The sequence below is a fragment of the Mus caroli genome, unplaced genomic scaffold (assembly GCF_978045245.1).
Source record: "Mus caroli unplaced genomic scaffold, Mus_caroli_1 scaffold_14, whole genome shotgun sequence".
NCBI lineage: Eukaryota > Metazoa > Chordata > Mammalia > Rodentia > Muridae > Mus > Mus caroli.
The window spans coordinates 81,704,693-81,732,553 of NW_028227269.1; the positions used below are offsets into that span (position 1 = coordinate 81,704,693).

Genomic DNA, 27,861 nt, shown 5'->3' on the forward strand with positions numbered 1-27,861 from the left:
GAACAGTTATATAGCTTCACCAGTGCTCAGGTTATCCATCTGCAGAATGGGTAGAATGGTAAAGCCCATCTCAGAGAATAGCTCTGAGCTCCTAACAGCAGGAATGCCTTGGTTAGTTGAGCAGAGAACAGAACAAGTTTAGCCTGGTGTCTGGCTCACTATCAGGTCTCTAGATCTTTTACAACAGTTCAGCTCAGCAGAATTGCATGGGCTCCTTGGCTGTTGGCCCAGCATTGATGCCTTTCTAGAAAGCAGACATCAGGGTGTCAGGCAGCCATGTTTCTCCTCCTTGTCCCTGACCTCTTACCCATGATTACGGGGACCAGAAGTGGCCATGTCACTCTAGCTAAACCAATCAAGATGTTCTCTCCCAGGAATTTGGAATGGGGCTCCTGAGTGACGCTGAGCTCAGTCTGTACAGACATTTTTCCTGGACTTTGGTACGTACAATGGGTATTCATTTTTCACTGTGAGCACTGCAGAAGAAAACCAGTCCCGAGAGAAGACTGAGCAGTGGTCCTGAAAGGAGTCCTGAAGAGAGATGAAGGTGCCGGGCAGCCTTCCACATCCTCCTTCTTCTCCCCTCCCCCAACCGCCACATTTCTACTAAAAAGGTACCCCTGGGCCACCCTGCTCTCCTAGCATGTCCTGTTTCACCTCAGTGGCCATGGGGGTATGGGTGGTATCTATACTCTTTGCAACCCCAAAGCCCCAGTACACAGGCATCCACACATTTGCAGTCAGTGAGAGCAACAAGAGATTCCCCAGCTCCTCTCTGCTCTACCCATGGCAGCCATTGCAGTCTACAGAGGTCAGAGGCCTGATGGCAGAGCAGGGGCCGGCGCCTACAACCTTGAACACTTGGGTAAATTCTACCGGCCACCCTATATTGTCTTCAAATCTGTTTGTTTTGCTGCCCCCACCACCAACTCCAATAGTCTGAGAATTAAGATAGCTGCTAAGGGGTAGAACTGGGGACTGGGAAGAGTCTTGGAAGAAGTGAAAAGGAATTTTCACACTGGGAGCCTGAAATACCCATTCAAGAGGCTAATTTCAGCACAGGATCTGGAACACTTCCAACAGCACCTGGATCTGCCTGGATGGGGCTGGGAAAGAGAAGAGCCAGGCACCATTTGCATATATGCAAATGAGGCCTTCCACAGCTGTCCAGAATCCACCCTGGCTTAGAGCTCCCAGCTCATCAGGCAAGGGGGCCTCCTGGGGTGGGGGCAGGGGTGGGTGTGCTTTATTCACCTACTCGGGCCTTGGAAGACGAGGAGGAGAGACAGGCTTGCCACAGCTTTCCTCCCAGCTGACAGGGACAGCCATCCCAAGCCATGGGACTGAAGCTGCACTGAGTGTCAACCACCACAGTAAGAAATGGAACCTTCTTCCTCCTCAGTCCTCAGGCAGGTTTTCAGCTGGGCTATACCAAGAAGCTGAACCCGTGTCCAGGGTTCTATCTACAGGAGGGCTGCTGCCCTTTCTAGAAGCTCTCCCCATGTCCCTTTCTCTGATCGGGAAAACTTGACCTACCTCAGCCATAGAATTCCCAAGTCTCAACCTGTTTTCTCTTTATAAAATTCTGAGCAAGGGAACAGGGGGGTTAGAATCCATCATGCTGTAGTCACCGGAATCTCTAGAAAAACCTTAGCAGGGTTGTCTGACAATACAAGTGTTGGCACTCTGTTGACTCAAATGCTGAGGTACCGCTGTTATCCCTACCCCCTCACATTATTCTTTAGTAGCCCCAAGACTATCAGAGCAGTTTCAAAAAATACCTGGGTGGCTGACCCCATAGTTTTTAAAAGCTAGCCACTGCCTCCTGACTACTGAGGGGTGAAAGAAAGCTAATATTTTGCTTGTCTGGTTGGTTGGTTGGCTGGCTGGCTGTCAGTCTGTCTGGTTGGTTGGCTGGCTGGCTGGCTAGCTGGCTGGCTGGCTAGTTGGTTGGTTGTTTGGTTGGTAGGTTGGCTATCTGGCTGTCAGTCTGTCTGGTTGGCTGTCTGGCTGTCAGTCTGTCTGGTTGGCTGGTTGGTTAGCTGGCTGGCTGGCTGGCTGGCTGGTTGGTTGGTTGGTTGGTTGGTTGGTTGGTTGGTTGGTTGGTTGGTTGGCTGTCTGTCTGGCTGTTAGTCTGTCTGGTTGGCTGGCTGGCTGGCTAGCTGGCTAGCTGGCTGGCTGGCTGGTTGTCAGTCTGGTTGGCTGGTTGTTTGGGTGTTTGGGTGGTTGTTTGGCTGGCTGGCTGGCTGGCTGACTGACTGACTGGCTGGCTGGCTGGCTGATTGGTTGGTTTTGAGGCAGTGTCTGGCTACATAGCTCAGCCTCCCTGGACTCATCATGCACTCCAAGCTGGCCTCAGACTCACGGGTTTCGGCTTCACAGATTCTGTACATACAGCCACATCTGGCACTATCAATGTTCGGAACAGCAAGCCCCGAGACCGGTTTGAGTTCTGTGGACCAATACATACTCAGCTCTCAAGTTCATAGTCCTGAAATCATTCCATCCATATCTGTCCTGGCCTTAAGAAAACCTGTCTAACCTAGAGAACTCCCTTCTGAGGGCTAGCCCAACCTCTGCTCTTCTCCTCCTTTCTGGCCCGCCTACGTGCTCCCCCCACACCCACACCCACACTTACACACACGGAGTTAACTTATTACTAACTTCACTCCCCTCTCCCTTCCCGGCCAGTCCAGCCCACTGGACCCTGGGAAAATATGTGAACAATACCCAGGGAAAGATCAGGTATCCCAGTGGGGACAGGCCCCTACAAAACACACAGATGGTTAATCCCCAGACACGGCTGGGCTTTCCTTTCTTCCCTCCTCCCCACTCTCTGTTCCCAGCCCTAGGCCAGCTCCCAATAGCCCTGCTCTCCTGACAGACATTTTTCTCTTCTGTTTCGCCCTTGATGGCAGGGACCCAGCTAACCTCTCTCCCTCCCAAGACCTCAGTTTATTCACACAGCAACTGAAGGGCTGCATTGGCAAGAGCTTTCTGTTGGTAGTTAAGATTTCTGAGATGGCATAGAACCCTTTTGATGAAAGCCGGGTAGACACACATCACACACAATTTTACAGACAAGTTCAAGGTCTCCTGAAACCAGTCTGCGGATTGCAGGGTGGCTATCCAGGGACCCTATCCTGTCTCGAGCTCTAGAATCAATCCCTAGTATTGAGGGAGAGAGAGAGAGAGAGAGAGAGAGAGAGAGAGAGAGAGAGAGAGAGAGAGAGAGAGAGAGAGAAGTGCAGCAATGAAAGAGAGCAAAGGGCAGCAGAGGAAGAAGGGGAGTGAGTTTTCCATGCAGACAGAGCACACTGACTATACCTCTAGGCCTCCACACTCACCAAGAAGGGAGCCTGGCTTAGAGGGTCTGGGTTGTAATCTATCTGCCCACATAGCATGGGCATGTGGATAGCCAGACTAGGGAAGGCCAGCGTCCTCCAATCATCATCTGGCAGCAGGGCCCAAGTGACAAAGCTGACAGCCAGGACCCTCTGTGGAGGCTCCTCTCAAACCCAGTCTACTCAGTCTACCTCCCAACATTCCTGAGCTCAGGAGCCTTCTGTGACTCTCTGTTGTTTCTGGTTGAAGTTGCTAAGCCCCTCACTATAAACTCTCTAGGTCAGAACACTCCCAACCCTGGCTTCACTGCCTCGTTGTCTAAAGTTTTCCTACCTGTGGGTCAGCATGGACCACCAAGCTTTCCTGCCTCCACATAGATGCTGGAATAATCTCCCCACCTCCTCCCAATCACCTCCCATCACTCCCCACCAAGTATCTCAATGTGCTTGTCCTCATACCACCTCTGCTCTGTGGGTTCTCGCCATCTCTCCAGCCGGATCCCTCTCCTTACTGAACTCTGGTGGGACACCTAACTTTTCTGAAGCCTTTCCCACATTATACTCAATGCCTGTGGGCAAATTTGACAATAAGAGTCAGTGTCTGGCTGGCAAGATTGGCTCAGGGAGTAAAGGTGCTTGCCTGATGGCAGGGGTTCAATTCCCAGGACCCACATAGAAGAAGGAGAGAACCAACTCCAGGAAGTTGTCCTCTGGCTTCTATGCCTGCATCATGGGACACAGACAAAATAAATAAATAAATAAATAAATAAATAAATAAATAAATAAATAAATGTAATTTTAAAATCATTTAAGAGGCAATGTCACTATTTGGCTGGGGACTGTCGCTTGCCAGGTCTGGGGCCTGGAACTTGGGCTTTCTTAAAGTGTCTGCCTGGATCTTACCACAAATACAAGTTGGAAAACAGTTGGCATGCCCTCTGTGAGAGTTAAGAAACAGACAAAGCCACGTCTCTCTGTTCCCCCAGGTCCATATACTTTCCCTATTCTGCCACCTAAATTTCTTTAGGAAACTTCAAGTGTTTCTCACCTTCAATCTGAGACTCAAGCTCAGTCGGAGAAGATCAAGAGAGGAAGAGCACGGTGTGCTGATCCTGTGCGTTCACTCTCCCAGCAAGGTACAAGGGGGTAAACTGAGGCTCATACGATGATGTCATATGCTGGCCACCAGCCTATGAGTGGGCCTCCCTTGGCGTGCCTTCCGAATGTCCTCAGTCCCCATAGATCCCCTCCATTAGCAGTCTCTCTGAGGCCACTAGGGTAGGAGTGAGGCCTTTCAACTGCCTCTCTTTCAGAAGCAAATAGGTTCCCAAACGTTAGAGTTCAATATTTTTTTTTCTAATTGAAAGTATTTTCTTACTGACTTCCATTATATAATTGGAAATGTGTTCCCTGGAGCAATAATTTTGGCCTCAAGATATAATTAAAAGCACGCAGGAGTGTGGTGTGTATTTTTAAATGGCACAACAAAAGGAAAGCTAACGATTTTGTGACCCAATAAAAACAGAAGGAAAAGATCACCCCTGAAGCTGCCGCCTGGAACCACGCCCACACTGGATCCAGTTGGAGATAATCAGGACTTTAAAATCAAAGGGTGCTTGTAAACCAGCCACTTTAAAGCCTCTACTTTTAGGTACTCTCCATAAATAGATTTAGTCTGTGGGTGCCTATTTAGAGACTGAGCTAACAATGAATTTGTTTTCAGGACGCTTTCCGTTTTCCAGGGTTTCTCTGTGTAGACCTGGCTCTCCTGGAACTCACTCTGTAGACCAGGCTAGCTTCAAACTCACAGAGACCCACCTGCCTCTGCCTCCCAAAAGCTGGACTAATGGCGTGTGCCGCCACCACCACCACCAGGCTCAGGGCTCTTTCTTTGTGTCTCCAAGAGGCATAGAGATCGTCTCCATAATTTACTACTTCTTTAACCATGCGGTAGATTCCCCCTCCCCTCCCCCCCCCCCACCCAGAACACAGGTTTAGCCTGCTTAAAGCAGGTCCTGTATAATACTTCAGCAGGGCTTGAAGAGTTACCCAGCAAGAGAGAAAAATGGGTACAAGTCCCTGCCCAGTTGGTTCCCAGCCAACATGGCTGCCTGGGCTCCACCCCTGAGCACGGGCAAGCATAGGAGTGGTGCTCCATTGAAGACTGTGTCGAGGCCATCATGCAGAAAGACCTATGTGGGGCCAACTGTGCTTCAATACCACCTCTTGTTTGTTCCACTGATTTTTCTCCTTCATCCACTCATTGCTCAGTTGTTTGTTCAAGCATTCATATATCCATCCATCTTTCCATTTGTTGACCACATACCAGGGCAATGGGATTCAATAGCAACCCAGACACAGTTGGTGCCCTCAGAAGACTTGGTCAGATGGTGGGTGACTGGCCAACAACAACAACAAAAAAAAAAAAAACCAGACAAATTGTTTCAGACACACAACGTGGTGTAAGAGAGATCCACTATGCACAGCAGAGCTGTTCCCTGGCACATAAGAAGAGGTACCGCAGGAGACAGGCTGAGGGGAGCCTTTAGGATGCTTTCAGGTGGAAAGAGTGTGTGAGAGAGATAACAGGAGCGTGGGGGCTTGGTGGCATTCTAGATAGGACACAATTCAAACACACAGACAAAGGCAGAATGGAAGGCTGCCAGTGGTTTGCTTTGGGGAATGAGGGTTTTAGGGCACCTTGTAAAAAGGATTAAGAGAAAGGGTTAAGGAGCTGGTGGCTGCTGAAGGAATTATCTTTCAGGAGAATGCATAGAGGTGGGAAAGGGAGAGTTCCATCTGGACAGAGTCCAAGCCCACACATCAAACAAAATGGCAGGAGAGTTGCTGGAGGATGTCAGCATATTTCTCAGGTTAAAGACTCTGAGATGCCCTGACAGTCATCGGCTCTTAGCTGCAGTCCTCAGTGCAGTCATGGGGAAGCCAGGGTGCCATCATAAACCTTGCCCTAGACCTGGAATGTAGCCTGGGTCTCTCAGTGTCTAGGACACAGGTCTGGGCCAGTCCAGTCCAGTCCAACATCACATCGGCCCCTCTGCTTAGAGAGTCAAATCCTCGATGCCAAAGCCTACATACCTCATGCTTCTGCCTTAGGGCACTGACCTATGAGATCCTTTTGTTTATAAATTTTCTTTTTTCATCCCTTTGAGATCTCAGGTCTGACCATCTACCCCAAATTAAAGCCCCTTATGTGCATACTGTTTTCATGATCTGGTCCATGACCTCTGCTAAAGGGTTTCTGATACTGAGTTCTGTATAGCCCCTAAGTCTGCCAAGGAGTGGGCATCAAAAAACAACATGGAAATTCCAAGCATCCCCACAGACATAAAGGACCTGGGGATTTGAGAGAAGTGGAAAGGGGAGACAACCCAGGGTCTAGACAGCCCAGAGTAGCCCCTTCTATGTGCTTTAGAACCCAGGGATGCCTGAATTGTGTTTTCTGTCTCTGTTTTGGGTTGTGCCTATGTTTAGTCCCTAGAGAGGCAGTCATTATTTTCCTCCAGGTTTCAAGGGGTTTGAAGCACGGCTCGTATTTCTCTGTTTGACAAATAGCCGGCCCCTTGCTTCCCACCCCAGGAATCATGAATCCCAGAAATTAAAGCCAGTGGGAATTGAGTTTCTTCGTAAGGAGGGGCCCTACAGCAGATGCCAGTTGAGGCCAGGAAATCCAGCCAGGAATTGGGTATGTCAGACCCTGGACTTTTCTGGGAGGGGAAGGAGTGGGTGAAAACCCCTGGAAAAAAATACCATGACAGGACAGAAAGACAGAAGACAGACTCAGATTCCTGCCCAGAGCAGAGAATCCTTTCTTCTCACAGTGTGTTAGAACCTGTGAGGACCAGCGGAAGCCATGGCGGATCTCCACTGTGGGTGATCTTCTGTTTACAGGGTGGAGCACAGGTGACAGAGCTTCTCCAGTAGAGAAAGAGTGGGAGGGAGGGAGGGAGTCCCAGCAGGGGGAAGCAAGGCCCCAGCTCAGATGCCAGCAGACAGCAGACAGGAGCTGTAGAGGAGATGGGAAGGAGCCAGACTTCCGAATGGAGGCTTGAGGTGGTAGGCAATGCTTCCAGCAAGAGCAGGGCTGACACCTGAGTCTTGCAGACTTCCCCCTGGAGAACTCTTTAATGAGGCTCACAGCTGTAATATCACAGAACGAGCATTAACTATGCTAATTACCTAAAGTTTAGCCAGAGAACATTCTCAACCCACCCACCTTAGGGACACACTTTTGTTCTGTCTCTGCTGGGCTGAGTTTTTTTTTTTTAAACCAGGAATCTGTGACAATGGGACATTGGGGTAGGCCAGAATTGGGGTGGGCAGGCCAGTGAGCACTGCAGGAGAGGAGCAAGTCACCTCTGGTGATGAATGTCCTGTGCCCTGCTGCTCTACTTAAGAGAACCCCAAAGAAAGAATCCTTGGAGGAATTGCCATCCCTTTGGAGAAAGCTAGGAATGAGCTCAATCTATCTGCAGCTGTCAGGAAGTCAGGGGCCAGTGGCATCTTCCTGCTGCCTTCTGCAACCTCAGAGGACAGACGGACACACACACACACACACACACACACACCTCTCCCACTATTGAGCCCAAAGAAAGTTTCAAATTGTTGTCTTGCCTTTTCCCCCCTCAGCAACACAGCCACCAATGTGGTACAGAGCCAATCAGAGCTGTCCTGGCCAACAGTATGAGTTGAAAGTTGAGGCTGGGGGCCCTTGTTCTCTCCATCCCTCTTCCGAGAGCATCTGAGAATCACGCATCTAACTCCATCCTAGATCCCTGGGCCTCTGAAGAATGGGTTTAGAACACCTCAAGCCTCAGGCATTTTATTTCAAGGGGCTTCATGAAAGACAAGTTTGTCTTCTGCTCCCAGAAAGCCTTTGACTCAGGTAGCCAAGGGTCCTGAAAGATAGGCATGGTTAACGTGTGTACCTGGATCTGCTCAGCTCCTGGCCCAGACCTTCCAGAATCAAGGGTTGGATTTACTGAACTCTGTACCTGTGTTTATAGGAGTAAAAAAGCCAACTAGATACAAGATGTGGGCTCTCTTACATCCTTCCGGGTTCTTTTCTTCTGACCTAAGGAGGGAAAATGGCTGTCACAACTCTATTCCTTGGAGTGTTCCAGCCATGGTACAGCAACATCAGAATCCTATCCCTGGTTCCTTCTTGATAGACCTTTCCCAAACAACCACTATCACCATGCTATACCTTTTTCTCTTCCGAAGGACAAAGCAAAGGCAATCAGGCCTGTTTAATGTGCACCATTTGAAGCCCCCTGTCCCTCCTCCCTCATCCCTTTAGCTTCCTAGAGCAGGGTTTCTCAACCTGCCTAATGCTGCGACCCTTTAATACAGTTTCTTGTGTTGTGGTGACCCCCCAACATAAAATTATTTTATTATTTCATAACTGTAATTTTGCTACCATTATGAATAATAATGTAAATGCCTGTGTTTTCTGATGATCTTAGGCCATCCCTGTAAAAGGGTCGTTTGACCTCTATAAAGGGGTCATGACTCACAGGTTGAGAACTGCTGTCCTAGAGCAATAGCAATATCTGGTCTCTGAGTGTTACTTTCCTGAACCTAGCAGGAAATGTGTTACCTCCTCCGGGTATAGCTTGTCTCAGTCCATGTAGTCTGTTACCACACACACACACAAAAGACTGGGCGGCTTGTAAACAATGGAATTTGTTCTAGAGGCTGGGAAGGTTAGGGTCACCATGGCAGAAGGAGTGGGGTGTCTTGCTGGAACTCCTTATAGATGGCTCACAAGAGTCTCTTTTGAACCTCCTGGAGAAGAACCCTCATCACACCATGAGGGCTTTGTCGCTGTAAACTAGTCACCTCCCACTTCCTGGTACTGTGACCGTGTGAGCAAAGCAGCAATGTTATGGAGGCACAGCCTTCAAGGCAGAGCAAACTGGGATGCAACCCTGGGTGTCCCTGGAGTTAGAACAGACGCATGCACAGCCTTCCATGTAGACAAAAGCCTGAACGTGGGCACTTGTGTGATCTGTTCCTGCTTGGGTTTTTGTTTTGAGCCCAAGTCTGCACGCTGCTGGAATCAGCATTTTAACACTGCAAGCTCAGCTATCATCTGGGACACTTTAGGTAAAGGCCTGGCCTTTCTCCTATTGCCCTCGGATGTGGACACTGCTCCCTCTATAGGGAAGGCTTACTAGCCTCTGCTCGGAGGCCTGTATCTGCAGCAACAATCAATGGTTTCTCTGCTGAAGCAGCAGACCACAGACATGGTTTCTTCAGAAACTAAGACAGACACACACTGGTGTACCAAGGCATTCATGGTGCCTGCCATTGTAATGCATCCAATTCTTCTTGAAGCATGCATGTAGATTTCTGCTAACAGCACACCTACTAAGACCTGGTGGTGGTGGTTCTCTCTCTCTCTCTCTCTCTCTCTCTCTCTCTCTCTCTCTCTCTCTCTCTCTCTCTCTCTCTCTCTCTCTCTGGGGTTTGGCTTTGTCTTCTCAGTTGAGTCCCCAGTCACTGGCTCATCTCAGAGGTTTTATTTTGTATTTATATTTAATTTTGTTTTGGAAGGCTGGCTCTTCACCTGCAGTTTTGGGAATCTCCTGTGTAGCCCAGGAGCCCTGCAGCAGGGATGAGCAGATTCCTCCGGTGCCTCTCTGGGCAGGTGGATCTTGTGCAAGAACTCTGGCTCCCTGCCCAGCACAGCCATCAATACCTCTTCCAGAGGGCAGTTTCTGACTCTAGCGGGGGTGGAATAATGGTCTGCTGGCTTCAACAGGGTCCTGACCTGGGGCCTCTCCCCCCCCCCTACCATCTTTCCAACATCTTCAGTGAATCACCTCAGAGTCATTGACTCCCCTCTCCCCAAAACTCCAGTGGGCTCCCTTCACGATGCCCTGTGACCCTTTCAGAGGAGCCTCCTGAACATGAGCAACTACACTCTGCAATCGAAACTGTGGTTGTGCCCTGAAATTACACTGCCTGCTGTGCTCATGAAAGCTGCCTTAACCCTGCTTGTATGTGATGGGGTCAGAATTCCATCACCCACCAGGAACAACTGAGACCTGGAATTCATTGTGCTTCTCTGAAACCTGGTGCATGTGTGTGTGTGTGTGTGTGTCTGTGCACATGTGTGACTCTGCACACATACAATGCATTCCCAATACATCCCAATATTTTGTGATGGGCTTTCTGATTTTAAGAAAAGCCACCAAGAGTTTCTGAGAGATCTAAAGCTTTTATTCATTTACACATTCTCTAAATTGCAGACAAAAGATTTGCTACACAGATAGCCAACACTGCTAATCGGTCACAGGACAAGACACTTACCACAGCAAGAAGAGACAGGGGGCTGTGGCCCAGTCTTTACCAACGTGCAGGGGTCCCTCTGAAGGGCTGGGGTACCCAGGTGTTCTGAGGTAAAGGCTGCTCAATGCTCACAGGCTCTGACTTCTCCAAGGAATGGAAACTGAGTCAGGGAGGAGGAAGGGCAGAAAGAAGGAAGGCCCTGGCACCTAGGCAGTCCTTCCAGACAGCCGACTTCTCAGGTGAGCCCGTCAGAGAGGTAAAATCCAGATACGGGTTATTTCCAACCTGCAGATTCCAGCTCTCTAGGGAGTCAGAACCAGTGTGTCCCCTTGGGATTAGGGAAGATGTTCGCAGCCTCCCTCCAACACTGAAGATCCCATCCATCCCTCAGACAGGGTGGGGACATGACACCACCTTTCACAATCAGAGTCACAAGACCAGGACTTGACATACGAGAGAGATAAAAAGCGTCCCCAGAGGATGAAAGGACAGTGGCCCACACAGCTCTACATGTGCCATCACAACACCACACCTGAGAGAGGACCGGGGAGAGGGGGGCTGGGCTTCCCGTTCATCTGCTTGTTGCTGTGTTTGCTTTTCAGAGCAGCAGAGCAAGCCGGATGGAAATTCATCTTCGGCCCATTACACACAGCTTCCCAGATCTGCAGCCCTTTTTCTAACCTCGGGAAAGCTGTGTCAGCCTTCATTCTGGGCACGGTAGCTAAGCAGCTCAAGGCAAAAACTCTAGGTTGTTCAGTCAGCAAGAGGTGGTGCTGGGTCCCAAGGTCCAATGGGGAAAATATCCAAAGGTGTAAAAGGAAGGCTCTTCATTTGTAGAGATTTCCAGAGATGGAGGCTGAAGCTCTCAGCCATCCTTTGGAGGATGTGGGAATGGTGAGATTAAAGTCCTGGAATGGCTTCTCACCTCTTGTGCCCACTGGGAGAAGTTTGCATCTCCCTTCAACCAGGCCAAGAGATAGCAGTGGAGACCCTGTGATTCCAGAGATTAGAATATCACCAGGGACCAGAGACCCTTTCCCAAAGCAGTCCACAGTAGTACAAGCTAGCCAGCGTCAGCTCAGATACTAACAGAGCCAATGAAGACTAAACCTCTCCTTCCCCAATGCTTCACACTCCTAACTTAACCCGAGACCTCTGTGCCCCTCTAGAAACCAATGTAGCCAAGAGATTCCAAATCACTGGTCATCTGTCTCTCATCCTGCCCCAGGGACCTCCTGCCCAAACTCATTCATGAAAACCTTGGGCTTAATAAACAGAGGTGGCCCTTACTAAAGCCACCAAACTAACCTTTCCCTGATGGGAGACGCAGCAGGGATTAGCCAACTAGAAAAAGAAAACCAATTTCGTGTATCTTCCTGTGGATATCTTCCCTTAGCCACCAGGGATAAAGGGTTATTTGAAAAAATGGTCTTTAAGGTTGTCTGTCCTCAGCCTAAACACAAGGTGGGCAGGGAGGGGACTGTGGTTAGAACTTAGCTCTGACCCTTTCTCAAACAAGCTATAGTATACACAGGACAGGCACTCCTCAGATCTGCATTTCCTAACTGTCCAGAAGGCCTGCCTCAGGATGGGAAGGCATCTGAGTACGCTAGAGAGGAGATGGGCAAGGAGCTAGCTCCTCTCAGAGCCTCCACTGGCTCTGGGGATCCCAGGTCCATTGTGAATTCAGGGATGGGAGGCTCATGGTCTGACATCAGCTGCCTGAGAGCAGTGCCACCAGTCTGGCTCAGACAGGATCCAGGTGGAGAGCCTTCCCGTCTTCCATACTATCACTAAGGACAGTGGGGAATCTCACTATTCAAAGGAGATTTGAGCCAAAGGAACCCTGCCTGACAGCTCTCAAGTGGACCAAACTCCAGGGTACATTTCATGGTCTCTAGCACTTTAAACCCAGATTCACAGCCACACTCCACCCTGGCTGTCCCTAGAGACCCTCCAGTCCCTCCGACTGAGAGCTGTGTGCTCCAAGGATCCAGCAGAGCTTTCTCTAAGGCCATCAACAGATAAACCTAAGGCTGCTTGGGAACAGGCTGACATAGTCTTCCCCAAGGAGGGCATTTAGCTGGCCAAAAAATAAGAGCCTGGTGTGACTTCTTTGGGGAATAGCTAAAAGCTAAATCCTGGTTGTAGCAAGTGCAAAGAAGGGGGGGGGTTAAAGAGGAAGTGTTTGTCTCCAGTGCTGTCAGTATCGACAAGAGGGAGTAGAAGCCTGAGCTGGGACTCGAAGAACCTATCCCAGAGGAGGTGTGCTGCCAAAGTCTGACACTGGGCTGCATCCACCAGCTAGACCACGGCAGAAGCCACTCCTAGAGGCTGAACCCAAGCCAGCAGAGTCTCCGTGGGTGTCCACTCAGTCCAGGCGTGAGGCTTTCACCTTCCCACGCCAGTTACTTCTCTCTACTGAGCCCGCCCTGCCAATGACAGTACCCTGACCTCCACTCCAGAAATCCAAAAACAGCATTTGGGAACACAATCTCAGATCACCTGCCTACCAGACATGCTTCAGCCAGGTACAGCCACTCATCATCCCCCTGGATTCTAACGCTAAGGATGAACCACCTTCCAGAGCATCTCCATAAGCTAAGGACACGTACCTACAGGGGCGGCCAGTGCCCGGGATAACAAATCCAAACAAGGAGCTGGGGGTCAACTGTGTTCTCCCCAACTTCCAGAAGGTGGCAATAACTAGATGTTTTCACCTGCACATCATATGGAAGTATGTTCCAAACAGAAGCTAACATACGGATAAGCAGCCCCATCCTGGTGACAGGATGCTTACTGGGTTCCCCCTGGAATGTTTTAACATTTACAGCCTGATAATGCAACCCGAAGCCTGGGCCAGGGTGAGGCTGGTTTTATTCAGCCACTGCAGACCAAGCCCATTGCTCTGCGCATACCCAGCCCCCTGCCAAGTGCTTCAGCCAGTACCAGCATGCCCAGCATTCACTCTTGGCAGGCAAGAAATGTGTTCATCTGCCTCCAGGGAAGAAGTAGCCAGGGTGGACAAGCATGGCGGATGCACAGGGACAGCTAACATGAACATCTCTTCCCTTGCCTAACAAAAGAGCACAAGGGGCTCTAAACACCTGACCATTTGGTGCCAAAGCACAGATTTATCTGCTTCCCCAAATGCCATGTGGACCTGACACACTGGCAAGCTGGGGACTCCCTGCCTCCCAACCCACCTGCTCCACAGCCCCTCTGCTCTGAGCTTCTGTTTTCAGGCTTCACTCATATATTATCTGGCCGTGTGTCTTTTGCTTTGTTCCCCCCTTAGTCCTTAATTTAGGCTTCTTCAACTACATGTTGAAAATGCACAGGGGTATATTTTTCTTTTATGGCACTGTTTTCTTCCAGCTACCCCTGCACTCTAACATTTGCGTGGCTACAGGGAAGGTGGGAGGGGATGCAAAGAAGGGAGGAGGGAGGAGAAGAAGGGTGGAGGAGGGAGGAGAAAAAGAGAATGAAGGTCACAGTGGGGAATAAACATGAAAAGGAAAATAGAGTCAACAAAAACCCAGACCTCATTCCAGCCATGAAGTCTTTGCACCATTTTGATAGCATAATTGAGGCTTTTTCTTTTTCTCAAATCTTCAATATTTCTCCAAAAGAGGCAGAGGTGACAAAGGGAAAAGATGGGAAAGGCCACGAGAAGCCATCTGCTGGCTCTTTAGACTGGGCACTGCAGTCCTTGGCTGCAGAAAACTTCAGGGATGATAAGATACAGCTTGCCTGGTGGCTCTTGGCTCTCCCTCTGGTCTTGGATCAACACCAGTGGCTTTCTTCAGGCCAACATACACCCAAACCCACACATGCGCGCGCACACACACACACACACACACACACACACACACACACACACACACGAGTGTGCACACACTCACATGCAATGCACACATATGCACACACACATGCACACACATGCACACACATGCGCGCACACACAAGCGCACACACATGCAATGCACATTCACACATGCACACATACGCACACACATGTGCCTGCTCTCATCAGCAATATTAACAACACAACACTAGAGATGGAGCAAGGTGAGCTAACAAGATGCAGTGGGTAGGAGCATAGGCAGGGAGTTCTCAAAGTTAGCTGCTGAGGAATACAAAGGCCCCAGGGCCTCATGGGGTCCCTATTTCCGACAGGGGCCTCTTTTCCTGTGTCCCTTCCCAACCCCAGTTTTGTTGATTTGCCAGACCCAGTTGGTGTCGACCTGAATGGCCATCTTATTTGCTTTCAGGATAGAGGTCATTATTAGTAATTATATCTCTGTGGAAGAGGGTTCTGGCTGCCTGCCAGCCCAATCCTGCCTTCCTCTGCTCTGCCCTGGGTAATGTCACCATCAGCACAAACGCTCCCTGTTCGTGGTGAGGCCAAAGATGGGGAAACTGTGGAGTGTCACTTGTTCGAGGCTGCTGGCCCCTCCACCTGAGGCTGCCACAGACTCCAAAAGGGCACCCCTGTACTCACCCCCACCCTATGACACCTATGACATCCTATGGCACCTCTCACAGCTTCACCAATGCCAAGGAGCCCTTGCAACCAGTCAGGAGGCATGGCCAGGCCTTCCTCAAAACCCACACAGACCTTTGAAAGGCACACTACTCCTGGCTTCCAGTTTTTCCTCCTTACAGGGTGTGTGTGTGTGTGTGTGTGTGTGTGTGTGTGTGTCTGTCTGTCTGTCTGTCTGTCTGTCTGTCTGTCTCTTCTGAGAGTCAGGTTTAATGCAGAAATGACAAGGCAGGAGCCTACCTCTCTACCTCAGGGCTTCCTGAAGTTGCTTTCTTTGGGCCTCTCTCCTACTGCCCAGTTTGAACAGCCCTGCAGCCAGGCCTTTCCAGAAGTATCCACTATGATGGTCAAAGGACCCAATCTATTCACCTTCCAACCTCCTCCTCTCCGCTCCCTGACCACTCCTCAGAGCAAACTTCCCAGTCCCTACCCCACAAGTCTGCAGGCTCCTTAGAAAAACATTTCCAGCTCTCAAAAACTCTGAACCAATCCATGGTTCCCAGGCTGCTCCCACACTCGGGGCCTCTGGAAGAGGATCATAAAGATCTCAAGGCCTGAGGTACTGGAGAATAGCCAAAGAGCCCAACTCACAGATGACCTCAGCGGCCCTTCTGACTACCGATAAATTAGATTCAGTGCAGGAGGGGTCTCAGTGGGGAGACCTGTGGACTTGGGGAAAAAACTGGGGTCCTCCCCTTTCCTCAGATAAAGCTGAGCTCTTGAAAGACCGAAAGGGCAGCAGACAGTGGGGGACATGGAGCCTTGTCTGTTCTGCCAGGCGGTAGGAAAAAGGTTGGCTAGTTGGCTAGGCCCTCCTACCGCATTTTCCAGCTGCTGGAGTCAGGACCTATGGGCCTAAGTCCTGAAGCAGCAAAGCCTGAAATTGTTCCCATGCCCAAGGCTGTAGGCCAGGATCAAGCTCACCCTGCTACCATCTGTCACCTGACCCTTGCCAATCTAGACCAGTGGGGTCTTAGAGATTTATGTCCAAATGTTCCAATGGCACTCATCTGTGGGAGTGGAAAAATCCACGGAGACTCAGGCAGGAGCCTGGGCAGGGTGGGGTCCCTCCTACTTCCACAGGGTGAGGGGTACCCAGTCCCTCCCTCCTTGCCCTCTGACAGTTCCCTCAACCAACATGGACCCAGAGTCCAGGGAGCCCACAGAAAAGAGAGCTGGCTCAGTGTCTACTGCTTGGCAAACGTTTAGCTTTTGTTTCTTTTTTCAAACAATTTTGTTTTCTAGGACTGTAGGACTGAGGAAAAAAAATTGTCCTGATAATGCTTCATACCTTCCCCCAGTGTCCCTCTGCTTACAGCTCCCAACAGCACCTCCTCCATCAGTATACCCTCACCCAGATTCAAAGTTCCTTCCCATCTCTTCTCTTTATTATGCTAACCCCGACTCCCCTCTCCCCCAACCCAACTCAGGAATGCTGGTCTACTACAGGGGACAACAGTACCACTCCTGCCTGGAGCTAAGCCTGGGAACACACACACCTTCGGTGGCAATGTGGGAATGACTATGGCCCAGGAGCCAGCTTCTCCCTTGGACCATGACTCTGGAGTTCCTAAGAAATACTAAGAACAGACATTATTGAGTAGGAAAGAGGCACTCTCACCTCAGCACTTCCAAATGGCGGAGGGAAGGCAAGGGGATTCTCAGGACCCTGCCTGGGCCAGCCGCCAGCCAAGCAAGACTGCCTTGAACATGTAACCCAGAAGAGGAAAGTACCAGACCCTCAGCTGTGCCTGTGGCAGCCTGGGGTTACCCGTGATTTTTCTTCTACTCACTGCACTGAACTGGCTCCCATAGGAAAAGTAACTCCAGTCCTGTTGGTTTTCTTCCTTAAAATACCTGGACTTATACATGCGGGGGCTGGAAGGGATTGTTCTTGGAGACTAAAGTGCACCAGGAATGAAACCCATATCTTCTTGCTCTGCAAAACCTCCTCTTGCTCCCCTGATCCCTGATCAGAATCTCCTCTCTCTCTCTCTCTCTCTCTCTCTCTCTCTCTCTCTCTCTCTCTCTCTCTCTCTCTCTCTCTCAATCCCTCTCCTCCCCCCACCCCCTCTGACCCCCTAGTCACCTAGTCATAGGAGGGTCTCTCAGGCTGAGCCAAGGGCAGCAGCGACTCTCTCTGCCTAGACCCAGGTTCCCATCTGATCCTGAGGCAACAGTGCACAGCAGTCTGGAGACTGGCTGGCTTCTGCCTCTAGTGGTGTCAGGAGGGGTTGGGAAAGAAGACTGGAATGTCAGGTCCCTATCTAGAGCTCCAGTCCTCTTTCCCTGCCCGTTGCCTGTCCTGGATTTACTATAGGTCCCAAATATAGGGTCTCAAGAGTGTCTAGAAAGAAAGAAGAGTTTATCTTCCAACCGGAGTTCTTCAGCCACCACATAAGGATGTAAGGCTGTAGTGGAGCAGAATAACACTGTCAGGGACTTGAGGGGTCCTCAACAGAATCATTGTCTCCTCTTAGTGACCTCTGGACAGAATGGCAGTGGCTACTACAGGCTGGAAGCCCCATTGTTAGCAAGACCTGCACCATGACACTTCTCAGCGAGAACTACTTTATTAGCCCTGCTAGATCTCTAGACAGGCCATATCTCTCTGCCTCACACTCGTGGGCAGTGAGGCTCAGAGAGGCAAAGTCACCTGACCAGAGTTAACCAGCTAAAAGGAGACTACTACATTTGAACAAGTGCACAGTGCCCTCTACAGAAGTCGGCTCCCATTCCAAGTGGTTAATCATGCTGATGGGTGTGTGTGTGTGTGTAGTCTGTCTGTCTGTCTGTGTCTATCTGTCCACATGCACATGCATTTATGGTATCTTTGTCCTCAAGTCCCCAAACCCTGGGCACCTCCCATTACCACCCAAGCCAAATCACGGTCCCCATGACCACAGCCCTGGCTTAGGAGCCTGACCATGGACAACCTGGCCCTTGACATGTAAGCCTCCATCCATCAAAAGGGAGATTCCAAGGAGGCTTCTAGCTTTGGCCACAAGAAGGTGGCTTCAAAAAGCATTTGGAGTTCCCACAGACACGCCTAGCTCTGCAGTTGGTTGTTTATGTAACATTATTCTTCCCATTGTCAGTGTGGAATAGAAAAGGCCAGTGTTCTCATTTCCATTTCACAGATGGGTACATCGAGACCTGAGGATGCTAAGTGATTTGTCCAAGGTCACACACCATCCAGGGGTAGAGGGGACACTAGAACCCTGACCCTGTGATTGCTGCTTATCCCGGGGCTCTGAGAAAGAAGACATCAACTTTACTTCATTAACACCTTCCGTTTCCGATGCAGGTGGATGGCTCTGGAGACCTCGCCTGCCATACCCTGACACGACATCTCCAAGCTGAGCTGCTCTCCCTACTCTCTCTGCATGGAGAACCAAACCAAAACCTCTGAAGCAGAAAGGCTGAGCCCATTCTCCAGGCCAAGTGAAACAGAAGAGAAGGACCCCAGGAGCCTTTAAGAGTCCTGAGCAGCCCCAGCGCCATGGTGGACAAGCTCCAACTGCTGCCTTGGGCTAGGGAGGCATGATCCTTGTCAGCTATGCTGGGCCCAAGCAGGGCTGGATATAGAACACCTGCACTTCTGTAGAGAGCAGACTCATATACACTCCAGAAGGGGACCTGTCAAGACTCAGAGCATAAAGATGGAGGGCTTTAAACTTATTTTTCCCCCACTTTTAAGCTTGTATAGCATTTCAGAACATTCGGGCCTTTTTTCCCTTCTGAAATTAATTTAATATGATTCCCCCAAACAAGTAGTTAGTCTCTGAGGATACTCTGCTTCGGGTTTTGTGGAATGAGAGAGCCCGCAGAGTCTGGAGAGGGGATGTACCCCTCCGTGGAGACGGGCCATTCCTCCAGCCCTCCCTTGGGTCTTTTGAATCCACACAGGCACAGCAACCAGCAGGAGGAAGAAGAGAGCTTGAGAGGAGGAGACAGATGCTCTCTGGACAGGGGCCCTTTAAATGAGATCATTTCGTATGCATGGAACTAGCTCAGAGGCCACAGGGCCTGCAGGAAAGTGACCCCCACTCTCTTGCCACAGGTCAGTCTGCAAAGAAGTTGCAGGGAGGGGTCACACTGCTTGGTTCCATGCCAGGCTGCCCTGGGTCCACGTGCCAAGAGCAATTAGCCAGGGGGAGGATGACTCCTGTGGAGTGGCAGAGGCCATGCTGCCGCTGGGCAGAGGGGCCCAGCCAGCCCAGGTCTCCAGGGGCTTCTTCAGGAGCTGACAACTAAAAATAACCCAGGCCTTTGTTGCAAGCTGCTGGACCACAGCGATGGAGCTGAATCCAGGGAAGCCGAGCATGCGCGAGGGTCCTGCTCACGGAGACCTGCCCTTTGGGCAAACGATTTTTCCAGAAATGTGTCAGTTATCATGCTGGTGCCGTACGTCAAAGGCAGCCCAGCCCACTCCAGCCCTCAAGGCTTCTCTTCTGACACACAAGAGTTCTCGGAATCTAGACCTTCTACATCTTCTAGAAACCTTGCTTCAAACGAGAGCCCATCCCATATGGGGGAGCTGAGGGTGCAAGAACGGACATGTGTTCTGAATCATTGCCACCCAGTCACAAGTAATCACTGTGCCCAATGATCTGGTTAAGTAATGTTCATCTTTTCTCCATTCTAAAATTTCCAGTCACATCTCAGTGGTCACTGGCAAACATATACTACATGGAAGGAAGAAATTGCCCAGAAAAGAAATCCATAGTATAGCATCAATACTGGGAGGGTTTCTCAAAGCTACATACAGTCTCTTCTAACCAACCCTGGACTGTTGAATGGGCATCCTTTGCCCACCTCTCCAGAGCTTAAGTCCCACCCCCCAGAGACTGAGCCAGACCTTCACGCTCAATTCCGTTGGGGGGCAGGATATTCAGCACTTTTCTGTGTTTAGAGACTGTGTTGTCTCACCTCAAGGACACCACAGTTCTGAAGGTCAAGGAACCACCTAGTCCCTCCTGAGGAACAGCAAATACTGGCTGGCTATAGCAGGGTCCCAAGTGTTCCTCCCATCTCCCAGGCCCTCTGAACCCCTGATCAAATGGCAGTGCAGTGGATCAAGGTCATTGCAGCTGGGGATGCTACTGCCAAGGCTCAAACGCTACAACTCCTCTTCTCAGCAGAGACTAAGAAAACCAAGACGTTTTCCAAGTTCTGTCTTCAAGATGGCCTCCAAACATGGATGTTTCCAGTGAGACTCATAATAGGCAGGAGCTTCCCCACCACAGCGTTTTGTTCCTCTGTGAGAGTTTCAGGATGAAGAGCCTAAGCTAAGGGTGAGGACACTCTGTGATAAATTCTTGAAACACAATAGACAACAAAACAAGAACCCCACCAAACAACACACGAGTGGTTGATGAGCAGTCACAAAATGGCTTCCTCCAAAACAGGAAGCAACAAAGAGGGATGCCTGTGACGGTGAACATGAGGAAGTTTCCACAGAGCCGGGCCTGGATTGTTCCTCAAAAGTGCCAAGTTCCCGCTGGTAGAAATGAGGAAGCACTGGCTGAAGGATGTGTGGGGTGGGAGGTCACGGGTAGGGCGAGAGGTGAGTGGAGACCTTGCTCCCTCCGTTCCCTTCTGTAACTATTCATTTTCCTTGTAGTTGGTCTGTGTGCATATACAGGAGGAGACCTCCATCTGGGTTGAACAGGGCTTCAGTTCAGCCTCTCTAGTGGCGGGCTGCACTCTGTGACCTGGGTGGAGCCCTAGGCCTGGCAGCCAAAGGCTGATGCTTTCTCTTTGAGCAGCTCCCAGCATAAATGGCAGCTCCAGCTTCCTATAAGAGACAAAATGACATCAGTAGCAGCATTCCTCCAAACTCTAGGACCCCAGCCTCACTGCCTCAAGGTCTGGTAACTCCTGTTTCCTTCAATTCTTATAATGCAGAGACCAAGTCTCTGTTCTGAAGGCAAGCAAAGTCCATTGCTCAGTGGAAAGGTGATGCAGAGCTATTAGAGCAACTGTTAGGAAAAGCCCCACCCCTTAATTGTACCCCATAGCCAGCCATAGTGAACTTGTACTAGTTCCCTTGATGCTCACACCCACACAACCCCCAGTGTCACAGCCACACATCTAAGAAACATGTCTTTAACCAATCCGTTGAAAATTTCACCTGGTCGCACTGTGCCTCATTTTCCTCATTGTGCCCTTTCTTAGTAGTTGGTCCCACCTCATTGGGTAGTGATAATTACGTACGACAAGACCATAGCACAAGGCCTGCACCATAATAAGGGATCAATAAAAGGTGGGTGGTGGTGGTGGTGTTGAGTTCATCATCATTACCTTCTGGGGGCTCAGCCACTGGGGGATTTAAACAGTACATGTGATAGCCACGATCGCAGTCATCACAGAAGAGTAGCTGGTCCTGGCAGATACAGAGAGGAGGAGAGAGATGCAATTACTTGAGGGCAGTGTCTTCCTCCCACTTATTCCTCTCTCTTATCTCCATAGACCAACCTTCCAGGCCCCATTTAGGCTCCTCACTGTCCCTTAAATGTGGCTTATACTTCATTGACACTTAAAATTCACCCTCTGCCTCCCCAAATCCTTCACCACCTTTGGGCTTGTCTTGGTCAGGGTTTCTATCACTGTGAAGAAACACCATGACCAAAAAGCAAGTTTGAGGGGAAAGGGTTTATTCAGCATACACTTCTACATTGCTGTTCATTGCTGAAGAAAGTCAGGACAGGAACTCACACAGGAAAGGAATCTGAAGGCAGGAGCTGAGGCAGAGGCCGTGGAGGGGTGCTGCTTACTGGTTTGCTCAGCCTGCTTTCTTATAGAACCAGGACCCAGGGATGCCCAGGGATGGCAGCACCCACAATGGGTTGGACCCTCCCCCATTGATTATTAATTGAGCAAATGCCTTACAGCTGGATCTCATGGAAGCATTCCCTTAGCTGAGGCTTTCTTTCTCTCTGATGACTCTAACTTGTGTCAAGTTGACACACAAAACCATCCAGTATAGGGCCCTTCTCAACTTACTATCTTAGAAGTCTTCCCTGATGGCTACCTTACACTCAAACTCACAGAGATTCCTTGTCCTGAACTCCTATGGCCAGTAATGTTATGGCTTTCTCTGCCTCCACCCCCACAATGTGACAATGGCCTAAAACATGGATTGAATTTCTACTCTTCCATCTGTGCAATGGACAACAGCTGTACTTGGTGGTGGCATCTGTGGCATTTCAGAACTGCGTCCGGCTTTAAATGTAGGTGTTAAGAAGAGCCTCCTCCCTGGCTAGGAGCTGGAACTTGAGGGTTGTGGGAGGAGGAATATATTGGTTGGTTCTAGAAGTAGAAGACAGTCATACAGGTGAAGGGTGGTGACAGCCTGAAGTAAGACTGATGCAGTGAAATGAGGAAACAGTCACCAATTGGTGTGGTTGTCTGGGCTGTGGAATAGTTAGCCACTGGGACATGGGTGGGAAAGTGGCCATGGGGGCTGGAGAGAGAAGACAGCTTCAACTATGGATCCAAGGTCACCAGGGAGGGTTGACCTGGAGACTGGAGATCAGGACAGAGGCCTAGGCCTGAGCTATGGCTGGTTTTTGCTGGTTTGACTGCAAGTGGCGGTCCTAAGAGAGGAAGTCTAGAGTGTATGACAGCAGATGTCTCTGAAGTGGTGTGTGTGGAGGGCTGTCTGTGAGATGATATGCACAACTATGTAGACAGGTAGAAATGTATATTTTGAGAAAATGTGCATTTATGAAAATAGAGTGAATCCACAGCTCTCACTGAAGATCAGTGACCCGGAGAAAGTCAAGAACACATTGTCACAACATCAGCATTAAGGGACAACAGAGACTAAAGAGATCAAAAGAAGCCCAGTCAGGGAAGAGAGTGGAAGCCAGCATACCAGCTTGACTCCCAGATGGTACACCGTGGCATCAAAGCTGAAGGAAGCTGTGGAGTGATATGATGTGGTTATGGAGGCAAGTGACTTTAGCGATGTCTTAAAGACACCAGTAATCCCTGCCACAGCATTAACACAGGCTACAAAAAGGAAGATCACCCTAGATTGGACTCCCCTGCCCCCAAAGAATTCAAGTGTATGAGGGCACCAACACGTTTGTCACATGTAGTTGTCTCGCACTGCTGTTGCTTCTTTCCCATCTCCTTTCCAGAAAATACAATTTCAAAGGAGCTCTAACTCCAAAATCTAAGAGGCTGGATCCATGGAAGGGTACAGTGCTAGTCGGGTAGGAATCTCACTCTGGGACTGGCAGGAGACGTGTAAGAAAATCCCCAATGTCCCAGCAACAACCCTGTTCATCCATGGGCTCCCACTAAGGCTCTGTGTTTACACTCTCAATAAGACCAAAGTCTAGACTCCATCGTCAGCCAAAAGGAGACCAGCTGAATAAAACAAAGAACCATGAAACCATAAAGAGTATCGCTGTAGATCACTGTGGAAGGACTTCTGGGATACTCAATGAAAAAAAATTCAGGATGGAAAAAACACATCTATCTCTTACCATTTGGTTTGGGATCCAGTATACAACACACATGCTTACATTTAAATGAGATGTAAAGACAACCTTCATACTTTTTAAGGGGCCATATGTAAGCAAAGAAGGAAGCTAGCAAATCAGGAAGCGGAAGCTAGATTTTCCTGATTGCATTATTCTTTCTAGCTTTATTTGTAGAACTATTTTGTATAGTCATAAAACAAAATTAAACTCTTGCTCTGCTCTTAAAAGTGAATTTTCCATAAGTGAATATACTTGTATGTCTATCTAATGACACAACTACAAATAGCGAGCATTTTGGGTGACTACTTATCTTTTTTATGTTGATTTTCATTTGGTTCAGGGTCTTGCTGTATAGCCTAGTCTGGCTTCTACCTATATTTCCACCCCTACCTCTGGAGTATGCAGCTAATACATGATCTTAACAAGAAGGCTAAATGTGAGTGTGTGTGTGTGAGTGTGTGTGTGTGTGTGTGTGTGTGTGTTTAGGCAATTATATTATTGATGATAATATTGGAACTGGTTCTCTGAGATAGCTGGTTGTATGTGTATCAGATGTGTGATGTGACAGTATCCATTGAGAAGCAAAACGTTTTACATGACTGAAGGAAGGCAGAGACATGAGATCAGTGAATTAATAGAAAAAAATGCATAATTAGTTTTGGATGCAATCTAGAAATATTTCAGTAGATAAATATTTCAGTTATTTATCTTTTAAATAAACAAAAATATGTTCTCACTATGTCACTGGAAATGTCTGAGACAATGACAAACGCTGTAAATACTAGCCTCTCTAGGCCAGCAGACGTTGGGAGGTGGTGGTTCTATACCATTATGTGAAGTGTCTAGATAGCTTCCTTTGTCCAAAAGCAAGGAAGCTACCAAAAGCTCTCAGGATCATGTCGAAAGGGCTTAGGCTCCAACCTGAATGTTCCCACAGACCAAAGAGAATTTTGACTGCAATGGATGGAAACAAAATATATTTAAGTTCTTCTTCAGTTGATAAAGAAAATATTTTTAAAACTGAGGAAGATGTTAGGGAAATCGGACGCTTTTATTTACTTTGATACTACCGTAGACTTAGAGGAAAGTTGTAGGCATGACAGCGTCTCTATTCTCTCTGCAGCCTTTGCAAACAGTAACATCTATCTTCTTCGATAGATAGAACTGTGGAAGGAGAGATGGCTGCCAGTGAGTGTTACTAACTGGTCTACAGAGAAGGCTCTCATTTCCTCCATCTTCTCCCTTGCTTCCTCTTTCCCAGGATCCTATCCAGCATGTACTCTCTTGGTTTTGGGGGGTAGGGTCAGTTTGCTTGTTTGTTCTTTTACTTATTTATTGTTGGGGGTGGGGTACATACTATAGCATCCATGTGGAAGTCAGAGGACATCTTGACAGGAGGTAAGTGCCTCTACTCACTGAGCTATCTCACTGGCCTTCTTTGTATCTTGAGGGACAGGGTTCACGTAGCCCAGGCTGGCCTCAAAACCACCATGGAGCCAAGGACAACCTTGAACTCCTGACTCTCCTCTTCTACCTCCAAATGCTAGGATTACAGGTGTGAGCTACCACAACCAGTTCCCACAGTACCAGAGACAGAACCCAAGGCTCCATAGGTGTTAAGTAAACACTCAGCCAAGTCCGGCTATGTCCCTAGGTTTAGTTGTGTTTTCTTTGTGTCCCTCAATCTGTGACATTTCCAGTTTATCTTCCATTACCTTGACAAATTTTAATTAATAAATTGTATTTGTTGGCGGTTTAATACATGTTTATAATATATTCTGGTTGGGCTCCCTCACCACCTCTCTCTTATTTCTCTCCCACCCCTAAGAATCCCCACTCTATCTTACAAATCTCTTTCACCATATTCATAACATTTTGTTTTGTTTTCTTTTATATCCCACAGAGTTTAACTGGGGCATCTGTGTGACCCTAGGTTTGCAATTATCCATTAGAGTCTGGTGGGCCCATCAGTCAGCACACAAGTAGATACTACTTAACCCCCCAATCCCATTATTTGCTAGTTGCCCATATTGCAACAGTGATAGAGTCCTGTGAGCCCCATTCCATTCGTAGCTGCCTGCTAGAAGGGTCTGACTTGTGATGACCGAGGGCCAGTACACAGCAGGCATGCCTTCATGGCTTCCATGCAATGACCAGCTTAGAGGACAGCATGTCCGAGACCTCATCTTTGGTGCTTGCATTCTTTCCACAATGTTGCCTGATCCTGAAGAGGGCGCTGTAAATGTTTCTCTAGGGTTCTAGATCCTCAGCATCTTGTACCACCGAGAGTCTGCATACACCTCTGTTCACTAAAAGCTGACACTTCCCTGATTAAGGCTGAGGAAAGCCCTTCATAGGCACACAGGGGCTGTTTCTGCTGTCAGGAACGTGATGCCTTTGAAGGGTGTGGTTGGGGATTTTATAAACATCACTGGATGTTTCGGACTAGATTTATTTTCTCCCCTATATGAAGACTAAGGTGATGACTGTGAGTGAAGTTACTAATTTTCCTTTGGTACTATAAAATCGGAGACATATTTTGAGACTATGCAGATAGCCCCTGTTTTACCAAATTTCACTCACTACATTTTAAAGAATAGTATAACAGTTCTTGCGTAACTGCAGGCTGGCCTGTGATTTCTGCTTCTGTATTTATTCAATGGAATGCTTCTCTAAGGAAGTAGGCTCTGCCTTCTTATCCTTTCCTCTCCCTCCCTCCCTGGCTTCCTTCCTTTATCCATCCTTTCAACTTTATAACATAAGAATGGATATTTGTGCAATCTTTACATTACAAGACAGCAGTATCATTGTTTTCTTTCTCAGTTGTTCCTATTCACCATTAAGTACTCCTTCGGGTTGGTTCTTTTTCCTTTAGACACACTCCTTTTTTTTTTTTTTAAGCACAACCCTACTTTCTGACATCAGAAGATATTTCAGGCATGCCCTTTGTAGTTGGTACTTGAGTCCTGGCACCAATCATTTCTCTAAGGATCTCTGGCACTCTTTACTAAAGAATATTACTTAGAACCAGTCTCTGGGCGTTGGGTGTCCTCCTCATTTCTAGGTCCTTACTAGGTCTAAAGATAGGCCATGTTCCCCAAAGGTCTATGTAAGCTTGGTACCCAGGGCAATGGTATTGTAGAGGTGCCAGAGACCCCTAGAAGGTGGCACCTAAATCAGTGCAGGTATACTTTGAAAGGAACTGTGGGACCCAGGTATCCCCTCTCATTCATATTCTCTCTCTCTCTCCCCCTCCCTCCCTCTCCCTTTCTCTTTTGTGATATGAGTGCTTTATTCCCTGCTACATGCATCCCCTGATTAGTATCCTCACCAAAACTCCAAAGCAACTTGACCACTTGATCTTGAACTGAAACCTTTATAACCTCCAAAACCATGAGTTAGATAATTCCTTCCTCTTTACAAATTAATTGTCTTAGGCACATTGCTATATTGATGAGAAGCTGACTAACTTTGCCAAAAGATCTAAGAAATAAATGTATACGTAGGTAGATATGAATGCATCCATATTGAGGTCTATATGTATAGACATAAAGATAGTTCCTATATTAACCATGAGTTCACACACACACATGCGCGCACACACACACACACACACACACACACACACACACATTCCAGCCTAAAGTCACAGGATTCAGGCTTGTTCCCTCCTGTTTTATGTCATTCTTTTTTTTTTCACTGTCATTTTATTTTTAAATTTATTTATTCACTTTTTATCACAGTATCAGCCTCCCGCCCTGCCAAGTACCACCTCATGCAGATCTTCCTCCCATTCCTCTTCCCTTTCTCCTCTGAGAAGGGGCAGCCCCCTATGCATATCACCCCCATCCCTCCCCAACTCCGGCTCATCAAGTCACTGCCGGACTAGGTGCATCTTCTCCCACTGAGGCCAGACACAGTGGTCCAGTTAGGGGAATGAGACCCACAGGCAACATATTCGGGATAGCCCCTGCTCCAGTTGTTGGGGGACCTGCATGAAGACCAAGCTGCACATCTGCTACATATGTACAGGGGTCCTAGGTTCAGCCCATGTTTGCTTTGCTTGGTGGTACAGTCTCTGGTCGCCCCCAAGGGTCCAGGCTAGTTGTCTCTGTCGGTCTGTCGGTCTCCCTATGGAGTCCCCATCCTCTTCCGGTTC

General features: G+C 48.8%; 1 protein-coding gene across 1 annotated transcript in view; it reads right to left on the bottom strand.

The window, feature by feature from the left end:
• Positions 1 to 19,016: 19,016 nt before the first annotated feature.
• The window catches only part of Dpf3 (double PHD fingers 3), a 278,116-nt gene continuing 269,271 nt past the window's right edge, over positions 19,017 to 27,861 (bottom strand). The window contains exons 10-11 of the mRNA XM_021178797.3: positions 21,511 to 21,592; positions 19,017 to 21,004 (exon numbers count right to left, since the gene is read on the bottom strand). Of these exons, the coding sequence (XP_021034456.1) occupies positions 20,934 to 21,004; positions 21,511 to 21,592 (153 nt within the window). The 3' untranslated portion in view covers positions 19,017 to 20,933. The remainder of the gene's footprint in view (positions 21,005 to 21,510; positions 21,593 to 27,861) is intronic.